Genomic DNA, 16,316 nt, shown 5'->3' with positions numbered 1-16,316 from the left:
GTTCGTGGATGACTAACCATTTTGCCAAGACGAATTCCTACGTGTTTCGGAAGGTACGATAAATTAGTTGATCGAAGCTGTCATTTGAATTCCTGCCTGGGCTGCGGGATTGTTCGAAAGAGTTACCGTGGCAATGGTATATTAAAAGGCCTACAACGGAACACGACGGTTTTTAGTCAGTAAGAGTCTGATACTCCCTCGCCGCTGCTAACCCACAACGGGAGGGGTCATTTGATGATTTCTGGCCTCTTTAAAAAAAAGCTGTCATTTTAATATCGTTGGAAATCGCTATGGGAAGTCAGAAGCCAGAGAATCTGACAACCAGTCTTACAAAGAGGTACGAGTTGCCCAGGTAGCTGGGTTAAGAAGGTCAGATAGGCAGTCGCACCTTGTAAATCATTGGTATTCATCTGTATCCGGTTAGACTGGTAGCCAACTCCAATATAGTTCAGAAAAGTATTTTATTTTCAGTCACTAGCTCAACCAGGATAAAATATGACCATGATGACCATGATGTTACTTGGGACTAGTGTAGGTTTTCAACAGACAAATATTTTTTCAAAATAGGTCCAGCAGATTCGTAGTCAAACAAAAAATCTTTTCTCTTTATACATCTAAGTATACATATTATAGCACTAGTAGAGATAACTGAAAATAAAGATTTTTGCTTTCTTGACTAAACTAAATAAATAAAATAATAAATAAATAATGTCTGGACACCTTTTCACACACGGTCGGTTAGCCCCATGGTAAGTTATTAATTAACTTTTGTTATGGGTGCTAACACAACTGATAAACTACATGTAGCTACATATATACATATTTATGAATACATATTGTAACACCCAGACCACGGCCAACAAGCATGCTCATCACACAAATGTCGACCGAACCGGGAATCGAACCCGGGACCTCAGGTTTGGCAGTCCGGCATGGTGACCATTGCGTCATCGAGGTCGTCAAAAAAACTCTTAATATAGCTAGCCTTTTATATTAGCTTATAAAAATAACAATCAATGATTAGCCTATTATGCAAGCATATTTGTACACACTTATGCAAGACAAAGAACATGTGATCTTATTAAGTATATAGTGTAGGTATTGTTCTTCGAATGCGTATATACTAACGTTTGTTTTTCCTGTTATATTGTTATTTTAGTACATAACGCTTGTTTGAACTGCTCTGGCGGATTTATTTGTCATAACATAGAAGATAAAACGTAGATAAAGTTATAATTGTGTATCGTTGTTTTATTAACTGGCAATAGAAGGAGAATTTTAGTTTTATTTTGGGGAACGAGTAAGCATTGCCATTCATGTAGTTATTCAATGCTAAATGTGCAATGTTAAACTATAATTTTATATAGTTTTTATTTATTTATGTTTTTTTGTACACACATTCAATAAAGAAAGACGACAGGAAAGAAAGAATTTACAAAGGTAATGTTTATTTCTAAAGAAATATCTTCCAGCATATCTGGCAAAGGAAAATAAGAATAAAAGATATGGTAACTTTATACAAAGTACAAATCACTTATATTAAAAACTTTAAACATGATTTATATATAGGTATTTATATAGTGAGAATAAATATAAAATTGTTAACTAATCTCTTACAACGAGCAACCGGATTCATTTCGATTTGACTGATCAATATGACAAAATAAATAAGATTGGTTACGTTAATATTGAATTCCAAGAGCATACATGTACATTTGTGACGATAACTTAGACTAACAAACATTTATGTGCACTCAATGTCCTTAGAAATCATTTATAGAGTAAAGTATATTGTCCCTTTTATTTTATTTTACATCACATTTATTCAATTACTAGCCGTTTTCCCGCGGTTTCACCCGCGTCCCGTGGTAACTACTGCCCGTACCGGGATAAAATATAGCCTATGTTACTCGTGGATAATGTAGCTTTCGAATGGTGAAAGAATTTTTTAAAACTGTCCAGTAGTTTTTGAGCCTATTCATTACAACCAAACAAACAAAGTTTTCCTCTTTATAATATTAGTATAGAAAATACATAGAGAAAGTACATAAGAAAGTACTTCAAGGGAGTACTATTACATAAAGGAGAATATATGGGCGGAGAATATAAGAGGGTACATGGAAGGAGTTCATAGGGATAGTACACGTAGGAATACATAAGAGAGTAAAGAGGAGGAATACATAAGACAAAACATAGAGAGCGTTCGTAAGGAAGTAAGTAGGGGGAGTTCACAAAGAAGTACACAGGAAGAGTTCATAGCGATAGTAGGCATAGGAGTACAAAGGGGTAGTACATATATAACCACTGTCTGAAACTATCCCAGAATCCCTTTGCACCCACGGCGAGAGAGAATATCAAAAAAGGCACATACTAATGTCAAAAACCCTGTTAAAAACGACTTCGATTGATAAATAATATCAACCACTCACAATGCCACGTGAAAATATCTAAACACATGTATTTTTTGCCTCAACACGCGGTTTTTTATCTTCCTCTTATCAAGAAAGAGATCGCTAATAGCATATGTAGGTCATTATCTGTTCATTTTTGCATTACTTTATAAGATAATGTTAGCGTTGTATGCATTGATAAAGAATCGTAATTTTTCCACTGGGTTTTATAATTTGAACTAGCTATTTTAATACGGTTTTACCCGCAACTTCAGATTTTTTTCAAATCGGTTCATTAGTTTCGGAGCCTTAAAGGTACAAACAAACAAATAAATGTTTGCTATATTAGTATGTTTGCTTGGTCTCAAGAACTATTGGTCCATTTGAACAATTATTTAACTGTTGGATATCCACTTTATCGATGAAAGCTAATGCCAGTTATTGTATTACCCAGGGTGTGTAAAGTGGTGTTGACAGTCTAGGGAGGTCTTTCCAAGAATTTGTTGAAGTATTCTAATAAGTAGGCGACAAAAAAGTTTCATATTTATTATAGTTAAGCATAAACTTGCTAAAGTAGAAGAATAATGCAACTTACTTGTTATTGAACGAATGAAACATTTATAAACATAATATTTATATTATTTGAACAGTTGAAGTTTATTTTTAGACCATTTTTATCTTCGGTTAAAAGACTATCTTATGTTTTGCATAACACAGCTGGGAATTCGTTGCTGGGGAATATTTTATTTTTATGATTTCTTCCTACAATAATATTTTAAGATACTTATAATATTTTTAGATTAAGAACATTTTTTGATTTTTTCATCTTCAGTTATGTTATGGTTATTTTAATGGAATATTTATTTAATTTAAATTCGTTTTCAAGCAGATAAATAATTGTGTGTAATAATTTCTTTAGCAAAATATTCAAATATTCTAAAATCTATTTTAACTAGAAGTTCGTACTATTAACACACATTACATGACAATACATAACCAATTAGTTTGTATCCTAATGGCTCCGAAACTAGTGAACCAAATTGAAATTTTTTTTCACTGTTGGAAAGCCACACTTCCCGAGTAACATAGGCTATATTTTATGACGGGCAATAGTTCCCAAAGGACGCAGGTGAAACCGCAGGAAAACGGCTAGTATTAGTATACTTAGATATAATCATATTAGCCAACTCACAAGAAACCAAAGAAACTAAATAAAACCAGCTAAGTTGACTTGACTTCCTGATAAACCGTTGACTGATAGCGCCAACTGGTTCAATCAGGCAAAAATGTGGACAATGGCTTACATGTGTTATGTAACTGTGATTAATTTAGACTTTGGACATATTAATGAGAGTAATTAATCATTTTATGAAGAGAGGAGACATCATTAGTAATATGTATTATGACTGCGTAAGTAAGTTTTTATATCTTGGTAAAATAATTCATCATCATCAAAGCCTTTTTAGTGTTTCAAAGCTGGGAACAGGCCCTTTCTTATACACAGAAGGATTTATTATCACATGCTAGCTCAAGATGAATTTCAGACTTAAAATATGGACTATATAGTATTCAGACATTTCCTCAAGATGTCTTCGTTCACCTTTACTTAGTTATTGGTGTCCAAGATATACCGACTTTAAAAGTGCATATAACTTAGAAAATTTACATTGGTATTTCCTTGACCGAAGAACGTACCCACTCTACATATCTTCCTACAACAGCATCACATCGTTTCGACTGTACCATTATGCCACTGTACCATGTACGACTGTACCATATTCAGCTGCCAATTTTCATGACGCTACGATCCTTGGGAGATGGTTAAATTAGTTACCTTAGATTCCATTACATAGTTACATACAGGTCGACCTAACAAAAGTGTGTTAAAAGACCACATTACCTTTCATACTCGTATCTGGTAACTTTGGACACGATGAGGCATTTCTCCATGTTGAGTTTGGCATCCTCCTGAGCGGCTGTGTTGCCTCGCTTCCTGGACGCACTGGGGGCTACTTCTCGAAGCTCCTGTTTCTGTCTGAGACCTGGAATATTAAGAAGAAGATTTTTAGAAGGGCGATTGTAATGAGGAGTTTAATGCCATATAGAGAAAGAAGCAGCGCCGATAAGTGATCTGGTAAATAGGTGCCTGTTACCACCAGCTTTCATTCTATATAAAGCCAAAGGTCTGTTATGGGGAAGATTTTTGCGAAAAATCTTGTAAGAGAATGGATCGAAGGACTAAAAACTATCACTCTTTATTCAAATACTCTTCAAAGGACCTAATTATATGTTTTGTGTACCAATTAACCTAAGCCATTTATTTGTATTTTTAGACAAGCTACTTCCCGCGGTTTCACCTATATCCCGTGGGCTATGTCACCCGGGTACAAAGTAGCGTCCCAACAGTGAAAGAATTTTTTAAATCTGTTCAGTAGTTTCCTTTAGGGTACAAACATTTTTTTTATAAATAAAGAAAGATTTATGTTATCACCAATGCGCATGATTCACCAAACAAATCCTTTAATAAAAACACGTATATTTCATAACTATTGACAGTAGCGAGTGAATGGAATGTTTTGACCGATAACACTAGTGATTTATTCACTGCTATCAGCAAGGGCGTTTTCCTTGAGGTCTAATGTTAGCCCGGTTTTATTGCAAGCCAGTTTACTGCAGATTGTACATGTATGCAGGTTTCTGATAAGTAAGAGGTTATGTTTACTTGTTTACGGATTATTTTTGCAAACTGCTGTTTTTTGTTAGGAGATAGGGAAAGAAGGATACAGTGGAAGGGGGTGACCGAAGGAATGGGATGGATTGTGTGAAAGTCAATATGAAAGAATGTTACTTGTGAGATGACAGCAGATAGAAGAGTATGGAAAAAGAAAACATGCTGCGCATATCCCCTTTTTTTCTTAATATTTTGTTCGTGAAAATTTTGCAATATTAGGTACTAGAGTTTTCCGCGGTTTCATCAACGTGAAGTGAAAACTGCTTCCCGTACGTACGTACGATAAAATACAGCCTTTGTCACTCAGGAAGTACAAACAAAAAATATTGGTAAATTCCATTTATTATTTACCAGTATGATGTATTTGTTTTTGTTTACTTCTGCGTGAACGGAAAGTTTGTTTGTTTGTGACAAAAAATTACTCAAGATTATTTGATAATTTTTCATTGCAACATAAGTATTGGAAAAACCCATATTGACATGCTAGCTGTTCCCCACAGTTCCATTCGCTAATTCCTGCACGCGGATAAAAAGTAGCCGATGTCGCCTCTATAATGTTAGTAAAGATTAAGAATGGATTGCTACAAATGATTTTAAAGTTAAGACAATAACATTCTAACTTATCTAAATATTTACATTAGTGACCCAAATATTTTATGAAAAAATCTTATCAACGATATAATATTTTATGAGCACGCAGAACTGCGCAAAATTGTCTTATTTTAGCACACACTGCGTAATACAAACGATTATTATCTTTCGCACATATTTCTTTTATGAATCGTTTAATAAACAATGCAACGTCATAAAATACGCAAACTAAGTTATTTTTATTAAGGACATTCAGTACTGGGTTTCTATTTTTATAAAATCTGTTATCATAAGTATTTACAAAAGGAAATCATCATGTGCGTAGCCTTTTCCCAACTATGTGGGTTCGGCTTCCACTCTAACCGAATGCTGCTGAGTACTCCTGTTTGACATGGAGCGACCGCCAATCTGACCTCCTTAAAATTGTTACCCAGCAATACCCGATACCGCTTGGAAAGACTTGTTAAAGAAGGGAAATAAATAGCTGAAAGAAACGCTAGCATTGTTAATGACTCTTCCTAATGTTATAGCCAAAGAGTTCTATACTAATATTAGAAAGCTGAAATGTTTGTTTGCTTGATGGATGCACTAAACTGATTACAAAAAATCATTGTCAAATAGACCATTCATCAAGGAAGGCTATATAGGCTACTCTTTATCAGAGTGCACGAAATTATTCCATAGGATAAAAGCGCTGGCAGAAGCCATTGTCAAATCAATAAATATTTCCAACATTTATGAATAGGTACGCTCTTTATAAGATAACAGGCCATCTTTCTGAACAACGGTCTTCAAAGACGACCCTTACATAACTGAAACTTCCGCGTAGACAAATTGATAAGTGGCCACTGTTTATACATTACGATAAAGATCCGTTACATAACTTGTTCTATTACAAATAGAATAAGCCACTTCTACTAATCATCTATCCTTCTCCTATTGCAAAAAAACATTCTTTCGCATGATTTTGTTCATGGTAGTCTTCAAATTTTCATAGAACAGGCAATAACAAAAATAGCAGAACAACCTTTTGGAGGGGTTAAATTCAATGGGCAGAGGGTTCTATTCATACGATTTGCGGATGATATAGCAGCGGTAGCCGAAGATCACATACAGCTAGAGACTTTGCTTAACCACATGGACAGAGTTGTCACCGAATTTCAATTAAAAATTAACGTCAACAAAACAAAAACTTTAATAACAGCAAAAGTAACACCAATTTATAAGACCATCAAAATTAAGAACACACAAATAGACCAAGTTCAAAGCTTTAAATACTTAGGAAGTAACATAACATCTGACTCTCGGTGTTCCGCTGATATCAGATGCCGAATAGCAATGACCAAACAAGCCTTTTACAACAAAAAATATTTATTTAGATCTAATATACACAGAAACATTCGCAAGAATTTCATAAGGACATACATCTGGAGCATTGCGTTGTACGGTTGTGAAACTTGGACACTTGAGGGAAATCAGCAGAAGACCCCTTCCTGTGGGTGCAGCGTGAGCGAGTGTCAGACTTACTCTTGCTGACTACAACCCACCATGTTGCACAAGGCACAAGGCCTCCTCTCACACAGAGAAGAAATGAGCGTTAATCACCACGCTTACTGTTACAGCCTTTTTATCGTCCCACTGCTGGGCACAGGCCTCCTCTCACACGGAGAAGGTTTTTTCAGATTTTATAGTCCAGGTTTCCTCAAGACAATAAAATATAATCTATAATATAAAAATGAATCGCAAAATGTGTTGGTAAGCGCATAACTCAACAACGCCTGGACCAATTTGGCTAATTCTTTTTTTGTTGCGTTTGTTATTGTCAGGAGAAGGTTCTTATGAAAAAAAATAGGGTCTTTTTTAGAGAAGTCAGTTGACGGGAGCGAAGCCGCGGGCAAAAGCTAGTATGAGATAAAAATAGTTTTAAGTGTATTTATTTTCCTTGTCTGCGAAAATGAGCAAATAAGCTACTTAATTACTGACATATCTACCATGATTTGAACACGCATATAATTTTGTCATACACATATAATATTCACTCGAGTAACTAGTGATGGGGTCGTGATCTATGATCACAGTTTTTTAACCAATTAAATATATCGATAATTGGATTGAACGTGATTTGATTAATCATGCTAAGAATTTAATGAGTTGTTTTGATAGTCGAACAAAGAGTGTGTGTGTGTTTTACATAATATGAAAGTTTGCATCATACTAAGTCATTCACAAATATCGGATTAGCGAGTTAATTTTTTCCACTAATTAGACAAAAAAATTACAAAAATAGAGGTTGAAACATCAAATCTATGCACCCTTACATTAACGCAACGTCACGAGCCCAATGTGGACTAACTAGAATCGCCATTTTTTAGCCCTGTCCTCACAGGTCGATGGCGCTCTATGGAGCACCGGTGTGGGCAGATTCTTTGAGGAGTCCCTCAAATAGGGCTTTACTGCGTAAGCCACAGAGGATCATGGCGAACAGAGTCATCCGCGGATATAAGACCGTTTCTGCGGAGGCCGCATGCGCCCTGGCTGGAACCCCCCCGTGGGATGTAGAGGCACAAGTGCTCGCGGAGATTTATTTCCGGAGAGCTAATGCTCGCTCGAGCGGCGACCGTCCTCCGCCCGAGATTGTGAGAAGATGGCGCGAGCAGGCACAGGAGGATGTCCTATCCGAGTGGAAGGATAGACTGGCGGCGCCTACTGCTGGTCATTGGACTGCGGCGGCAATAGGGCCAATTCTCGAAGAGTGGGTGGGAAGAAGGCACGGAGTGCTGTCCTTCCGTATCACCCAAATTTTGACCAACCATGGTTGCTTCGGCTACTACCTGCATAAGGTGGCTAGACGGGAACCTACCCCCGTGTGCCACCAGTGCGGTAGTAGCCCAGATACAGCGCAGCACACAATTGAGCTGTGTCCCGCCTGGGACGAGCAGCGCAATGCGTTGGCGGCAAATACCGGACAGGACTTCTCGCTGCCGAATTTGGTGAGGGTGATGATCGGCAGCGAGGCCGGCTGGAAAGCCATAGATACCTTCTGCGAACAAGTAATATCGCAGAAGGAGGCGGCGGAGCGGGTCCGTGAGGCAGACGCTCATGCGGACCCAATTCGTCGCCGGAGGGTGGGCAGGCGTCGGACGCGTTACGCCGCCCAGATGCCGCCCTAGCAGCAGCCAGTGGGTAGCAGACCGGGGAACTCCTGCTACCTGCATTGCACGAGCTGCTGCTGAGATGGTTCGCCAGTAGATGGAGGCGACCAGCCACTGCCGAGAGGTCACGAAAGTCGTCTTTGGTCCTCGTGGCCCCTCTCTAAAAGGCAGAAGACGGCACAAACGCTGAGGTTTTTAGTGGGTGCAAGCCCCACATAACCTCACCGTCTCCCCGGGCGGTGTGTGTATGCGTCAGGCATTTTCCTCAGCTGAAACAAAAAAAAAAAAAAAAAAAAAAAAAAAAGCCCTGTCCTCACGCCTATTGTAACATATCAATAAAAAACTACTGTAAGAATGTGCTAGAAAACTCTAATCACATGTTTGTATTTACCTACTAAACATATCTTGTACAAATTAGCCACAATTTAGGCGTGTCTACGTCATCTCGCTATCAAATTAAGATAACGCACGAAGTTTATTGATTCTCGGATTAATCACGCGACATTGTAATATGAACTACATTGACTTCACGTTTTGCTATTTTATAATATTTATCAAGTTCTAGGTTTCGGTTGAATTTCTGAGCCATTGTTCCCGCGAGTTACCGCAGCCCTGATACACTGTGGGCTCCAGAAGGAACATGGTGGGTTGTAGTCAGTAAGAGTCTGACACTCCCTCACGCTGCACCCACAGGAAGGGGTCTTCCGATGATTTCCCTCATAAAAATGCCATTGTAAAGTTAGTTAGTTCTTTTGGGATTTGCGGTTGGAAGGACCACTTTTGGTCCTTTTCCTTCCCTCCATCTTCTTTGAACATTAACAAGAGTGCTTGTGCCCAGCGGTGAGTCAGCAAAAACAATGATGATGATGATTTTTATGGATCAATATCTCCGTAATTACTGGTACCCATTTGATTAAAACTTTGTGAGGAAATATAATGTACTTTGGAGTGTAAAATACATATTGTCAAATTAGAATTTTTGCAGCCAATAGTAGGTCGATATAATTCGATAGTAAGTCCATAGATAAAATATAGTTTTATCAGTGTAAAACCAAATGTTTTTATAGATAACTTCCTTGAATGATTAAATAATGGTATCGGCCGATAATAAAAGGGTATAGGTGATGCTAATTAAGTGTAAGTTTTCAAAATAAATCACTGAATAACATAATTAGAGATAGTTTTCTAATAATTAATCACAAGGGAAGATATAGAATCAATAATAGAGTTTATCAAGATGTTATAAATAGAAATTGTTTGTTTAAATAAACATGGTCTGAGAGTTAAGGAAAACATATGCGGGTAATGTTAATAGCTGATAATAATTATGATGACGAATGATTGCTAAGACTGATTGCTATGTTAAGTTGTTTTTGCTACTAACAAATATATATGGCTCAAAATCTAAGATTTGTACCGAAAATGTATGCTTTCACTAGTACAATGCTAAATTATATTATCCTTCATCATCCCGTTGTACCCAATGCCGTAGCGCTGATAAACGCGAAACGCAATTGATTTTCTATTGTTTTATAATTAACGACATACAGTTGAGATATTGGCCATCTATCCGGGTTCGGCATCTCCAAGCATTGCTTAAACTTATGATCGATCGAATTAGCCACGAGCTCTTCAATCCCAAAAAAAAACTATGAGTTTCTATTAGACTCTTTATTCCATCTTTGCGTCATTAAGTCTTATTAGGTTTTCTTATATGCCATATGGAATTTTATTATTAGCATAAGTTACTAAGTAACAGATAAACTGTAACACACCATTTATGTAATAACAAGATAAAATCATAAACATGTTTGTGGCAAAATAATGTTATGTTCACTTGCCTGTAAGTTATAAATAACATTATTATTAGTATTAGTCTTTATCAGTGTAGTCTTAGCATTGCTCTCAAGTATATTTTCTTTCCGGGGTTATTGCGCGGTTTGAAGGACCAAAAAGATAAGGTTCCTATCAAAAACTCTTACTTAATCCCAATTAAAATAATAAGAAAAAATAAAAACAAATATCCACTCCACTTAAAAAGAGCCCCTTTTGCGAAGTTCACAATTTGAGCAGAGCACCCACTTTGAGAAGAGCACCCACTTTGAGAAGAACACCCACTTTGAGAAGAGCACCCACTTTGAGAAGAGCACCCACTTTGAGAAGAGCACCCACTTTGAGAAGAGCACCCACTTTGAGAAGAGCACCCACTTTGAGAAGACCACCCACTTTGAGAAGTGCACCATTATTTTGAGCATGGTGTACAAGTTGAGAAGTGCACCAAATGCATCAACCCCGCCAAAATACCCTTTTCAAACATAACGTTCACACAACAGGTCTAACTTAGGTATATAGCAATATAGATTGCTATTTGTCAGCAATATTGCATGTTACAATCTTAGCAATTTGAAAAGATTGACAGAGAATTCCGTTCTTTTGTCTACGGAATAGAAGTCAAAATCGGTTGAACAAACAGTAAAAAAGGTTTACTTAAATTTCTAATGTTATTTTAAATGGAGTATAGGTCAGTGATGTTCGCAACATATGACAAATTGGCATGATGTCAAAACTTATGAACGATGAACTCCTCAATTGGTTTCAACTGTCTATGGAATCTAGGAAAGCCAATAACCTTTGTTTGTCTATGAAATTTATGTTCTGCCTTGGGAACAGTTGCATATACCTATGCATAAAAATTATACCATCTATACTTATGTACATAACAAAGAAGGAACATTTTTTTGCACCGTAAAGACTCAGAAACTACTGAACCAATTTCAAAAATTATTTCACTGTTGGAAAGTTGGAATATTCCCAAGTAACATAGGCTATATTTTATTCAGGTATGCGAAGAAGTACCACCGAGACGCGAGTGAAACCGAAGGAAAACAGCAAGTCACTATTAAATATTAAAACTCAAAAATGAATATTTCAGTAGGTATTCACAGAATATTTTTGTATTTTTTTTAAACCTTATGTGAATGGAAATAAGGCAAATAATTTCTTTGTCATTACTTTTTGCTATTTAAACAAGCGCTTTTAGTGTCAAAATAAAAGCATAAAAATTCTTATCAAATGGCATTATAGTAAGTTCAACTCAGTCGTGCGCGCGGCCCTATGTGTGGGTAACCCTTGTACATATACAGTGACTTTTTGTGCGTGACAAGAGGTACAGTCGGGTACAAATACAGTTATTTAGGGGTTGTATACGGCTGTTTAAAGTACAGTTATTACGTAATTTAGTTTATTTATTTATAATGATTCTGTATCGCTACTTGAAAAATCAAATGATGAATTTTCGGATTCGCTACTTTCACCAATGTTAATTATAAATTCTGACTCCATATCAAAATGTCTATAGTATTCTTCTTTTTTCTTTTGTACATGTCGACAAGTATTACCCAACATCCCTTCATCAATTTGACTTAAACGTTCATTTATGAGTTTCATTATTTCCGTCTTATTTTGGTCGACATTATGCGAAGCAATATAATTTTTTAAAATTCCCCACACATTTGTTTCCATTATTATACTAAATTATAGGTCTTTTACATTCTTAGTCCACACATTTATTTATTGTCCGCGTACCCCGAGCTAGAAAATATGTAAGGAGTATTTAATTCATCTTAGATATTTCACTTCATTTATTTCTTAGATACTGTCAATGTCAATTTGAAAAGCCGTATGAGAAAATAATGATAAACTGTAAAATGTAATAATAAAAAGCTTTGAATGTTGTTTCATTTTTTTGAAACGCTACCTGACTCCTTAAAACATTTTCTCCGTGAAGAACTAGACATTTTCGTAAACGACTGTACCCATAACAAAAAGCGATGAGAACACGTCATGCTCGGACGACGTCACTAGAGATGGGTAACTCAGGAGTGATAGATAAAAAAGATATGTATCTTTCCGTTCTTATCACTCACTCTTTGTATCAGTTCAAGTCCGAATGTATCAGTGTATCTTTAACAACTCATTCAATCCGTCGTCCGTTTGTATCTGTGTTGCACTCGCACACACAGCGTTGAGCGGCTGGCGTCACGGTTTCTCATCGGAAAGTCCAGACATCTCTTTCGCACTTCCCTACTTAGAATGTTCTGTCTCACTTTCTCGATACCGAAAATAAGTGTTTGACCACTATTTTTATTTATTTATTCGATTTACACTTAATTATAATTGAAATGAAATTAAATGAATTAGAATGTAAACTTAAATTTGAAATGAAAAATAGAAACTTAAAAAAAAAAAATAAACCTAAAAATATTATAAACTGATATACGAATCTATCTATCATAAACGAATCTATCACTCTTAGTTCGTACTGATTTAGTGATACATTGGATTGAATTGAACGAAGCGAGTCACTCTGAGCAACAGTACAATGTCACTCACGGATTCGAAAGGATATAGAGATACAAAAGAGTGATACATATCCCAGTGATCAAAAGATACATATCAATCTTTTCTTTTCAATGATACGTTTTTCCCATGTCTAGACGTCACTGTCACACGAATGAAAGTTCTATATTTACAAGCCGACGCACACATAGGGCCGCGCGCAAATTTGAGTTGAACTATCTATAACATGCACACATGTCGAGTTTATAATACCCCCAGCGAGGCGTGTTTTAAAAGGATTAAGATTCTGATATGATAGGACAAACATCCCTGATAATTAAGTACATAAAACTGGGTAATTTTTGTGTTTATTTCTTTAAAATTCTTTGCACTTTACATTAATTTTTTTTTCAAAAATATCTCTTCTTATATGCTGACTTTCTTTTTCATTCTTTGTCTGGAAATTGGGTATCAGAAAAACATATTTGTGTTAGGCCTATGACATGTAGATGTAGCTAACAATTAAAAATCACTATTACATACACAAAATTGCTGTCATAATGACTTGTTTTTCCAGTGGAAAAACTAAAATTTACTTTAGCTTGTTATATCTAATCTCTACTATAATAAAGAAGAAACAACTCCTAAACGGCTGAACCGATTTTAAAAATTCTTTCAATGTTGGAAATCTACACTCTTCCCAAGTAACATAGACTATATTTTATACCGGTACAGACAGTAATTACCACGGGACTTCAGTGAAACCGAGGGAAACGATTATCTAGCAATAAATGGAAAAAAAAACTTTTATATCTTTTTGTTTACTTCAATTGATAAAAAAACTGATAATAACGATATTAATGTTTGCTGGAGGTGTGTATGCAGGTGTGCAATATAATAATGTTAAAACCTGCTACGTAATAACCATATGCAAACTTCATGTTTTTTATCTTTGCGGCGGCAATGACTTGGTATTATTTACATACTTTTAAAGCTGGGTAATGACCAATGTTATCTTAATACTGAGGTGTAGTATAATATGTTACACGGTGAGCATTTAAGCAGTAAGTGGCTTGTTGTTTGGTGGTTTCCGCATAACACTGTATACTGACTGTATGGATGCTCACTGTATAAAATTTTTTATTTCATTTAATGGATACAGGTAACAGGGTAACTCATAACATTAGTTAGTACCCTGCTTTAGATATTTTTTGACACCAAAAAATAGAAAGCAAACAAAATAATTTAATATGAATTATAATATGTAAATTGTTTAGATAAAACACCAAATACTTTTTCTATTAATTACATATAGCCAATTTCTGAGCATTATTAACTAAAAGAGAAACCAGTCATTAATCTTCAAAAAAAAAGCAATCATATTTTTTCTACACATACAATTAAATACCCACGATACAATGTATCATAAAAGTGCGAATTAAAACTTCTAGAATATTCTGGTTTCGTCTGAACAGTAGGAAAAAAAACAAATAATAAAAATGTAACTTGTGTTCTTTATCTAACAAAGTGTAGGTGAATACCAATTAACTGATAGCAAAATTTATTCTCCCCAGTAATGTAATAAATAGTGATGAAAAACATATTTTTTTGTAGGAAGTGTTTATTTTTGTTGTTAATAAGTTAATTGTTGTAAAAAAAATATGGGTGGACTCAATGATTTGTTTATATATTTTATTAAATTTGGCAGCATTAAAATAAAGTAAAGAAATTGTTATTTTCCTATTTCCCTACAGATTATTATATGCATAGACTTGTAGAAAGCAACTTATTCACTTGAAAGTTCTAAAAGACCAGATTTACTGTATTTTCGGATTAAATAAATAAATAAATACTTACGTCTCAATCCTTTAGCAACAGACACAGTAAAGTTATTTAAGACAGACATTTCAAAAGTTCACTTATATAGTATTCAAAAGTTAGGTTACACTTATTCAATGTCTAGATATTTTTAAAACCGATTTATCTTGCAAATCTAGATAGAAATAACGTCTTTATCACATAAGAACCACTTTATTCATAAACGTTGTGCCGCTATCGCATTCAATGAAACACTAAGTGACGTCCTCACGAAATTGTTATTAATTATTAGTATAGAGGCGTGGCGATTAGATTCAATAGCCAGTACTCGTTCTCGTGTAAACGAACGTTGATAAGCTATCGTTTTATTTATAGATAACTCGCTCGTTGCCCCGCAAACTGCAAATCTTCGCGAATATCTCGTCGAAACTTTTGACTAATAACGTCTCTTTGACGTTTGTTGTGACACTGACAGTGTCAGTTGCTGACATTTTTAGTTTCGTCTAGAAACTGGGAATGGTATGTTACACGACATCATTTTCTCAATCTCGGCTACTTGAAGTAGATATAGTAAGTAGATCGTAAGCTTATTTTCTTATCCAGTTCTGTTGTGATATGCTCAGGCCCTATTTTAGAAACGCATTTTTTTATTTACTGTTCGTCACGCTACCTAAGACGCCAGCCCTACCCATATAAAGGATTTATATCTCCACCAATATTTGCTGGGAATGAGCATTTCAGTCAAAAGTCGTGCCAGTTTGAATATCTACTTTGCTTATTACGACGTTCCACTTTCTTGAGCCATCACCAACAGCGTAAAGACGACGACCACTCAAAGCCCGATTCCCTAACATTGTATTCTCAATTTTAGTGTTTCTCAATTCCCTAACTACAGTTAGTCGCTCTATTTAAAACACTGGTATTGGGAACTCATCAAAAAGCTGGGCAAAGTTGATATCATGTCAAATGCCTTCATGAAGTTTTTTAAGAAGGTCAAATAAAACAACATTATAACTGGGTACTTGTATATTAGTTCCATTATAAAATAGCTAATCAACGATACAAGCAATAAATAACAAATTCAACAACACTATTCACTTGACTCACATTATTTACAATATTATGAGAATTCTTCACATACCTAACGACTTTTTTACTTTTTTATCTATTTCCCGCCAATTTCCAGTAACCAAGGAGTTCCACTATGGTTAGTCGGAATTACAAAACTTTTTTCAACAATCTATTTTTCATTTGTTAAACAGCCACTTTGTAATATGTATTTTTATTATTTTGTTG

At 35.5% G+C, this 16,316-nt stretch overlaps 1 protein-coding gene across 1 annotated transcript in view; it reads right to left on the bottom strand.

Annotated features, from left to right (window-relative positions):
• The window catches only part of LOC124643357 (NAD kinase 2, mitochondrial), a 31,871-nt gene extending 16,421 nt beyond the window's left edge, over positions 1 to 15,450 (bottom strand). Inside the window, exons 1-2 of the mRNA XM_047182319.1 lie at positions 15,060 to 15,450; positions 4,291 to 4,432 (exon numbers count right to left, since the gene is read on the bottom strand). Of these exons, the coding sequence (XP_047038275.1) occupies positions 4,291 to 4,432; positions 15,060 to 15,108 (191 nt within the window). The 5' untranslated portion in view covers positions 15,109 to 15,450. The remainder of the gene's footprint in view (positions 1 to 4,290; positions 4,433 to 15,059) is intronic.
• Positions 15,451 to 16,316: the final 866 nt, after the last annotated feature.

Source organism: Helicoverpa zea, chromosome 27 (genome assembly GCF_022581195.2).
Source record: "Helicoverpa zea isolate HzStark_Cry1AcR chromosome 27, ilHelZeax1.1, whole genome shotgun sequence".
Classification (NCBI taxonomy): domain Eukaryota; kingdom Metazoa; phylum Arthropoda; class Insecta; order Lepidoptera; family Noctuidae; genus Helicoverpa; species Helicoverpa zea.
The sequence above is the reverse complement of the archived record's forward strand: the minus strand, read 5'-3'. Positions and strand labels throughout refer to the sequence as shown.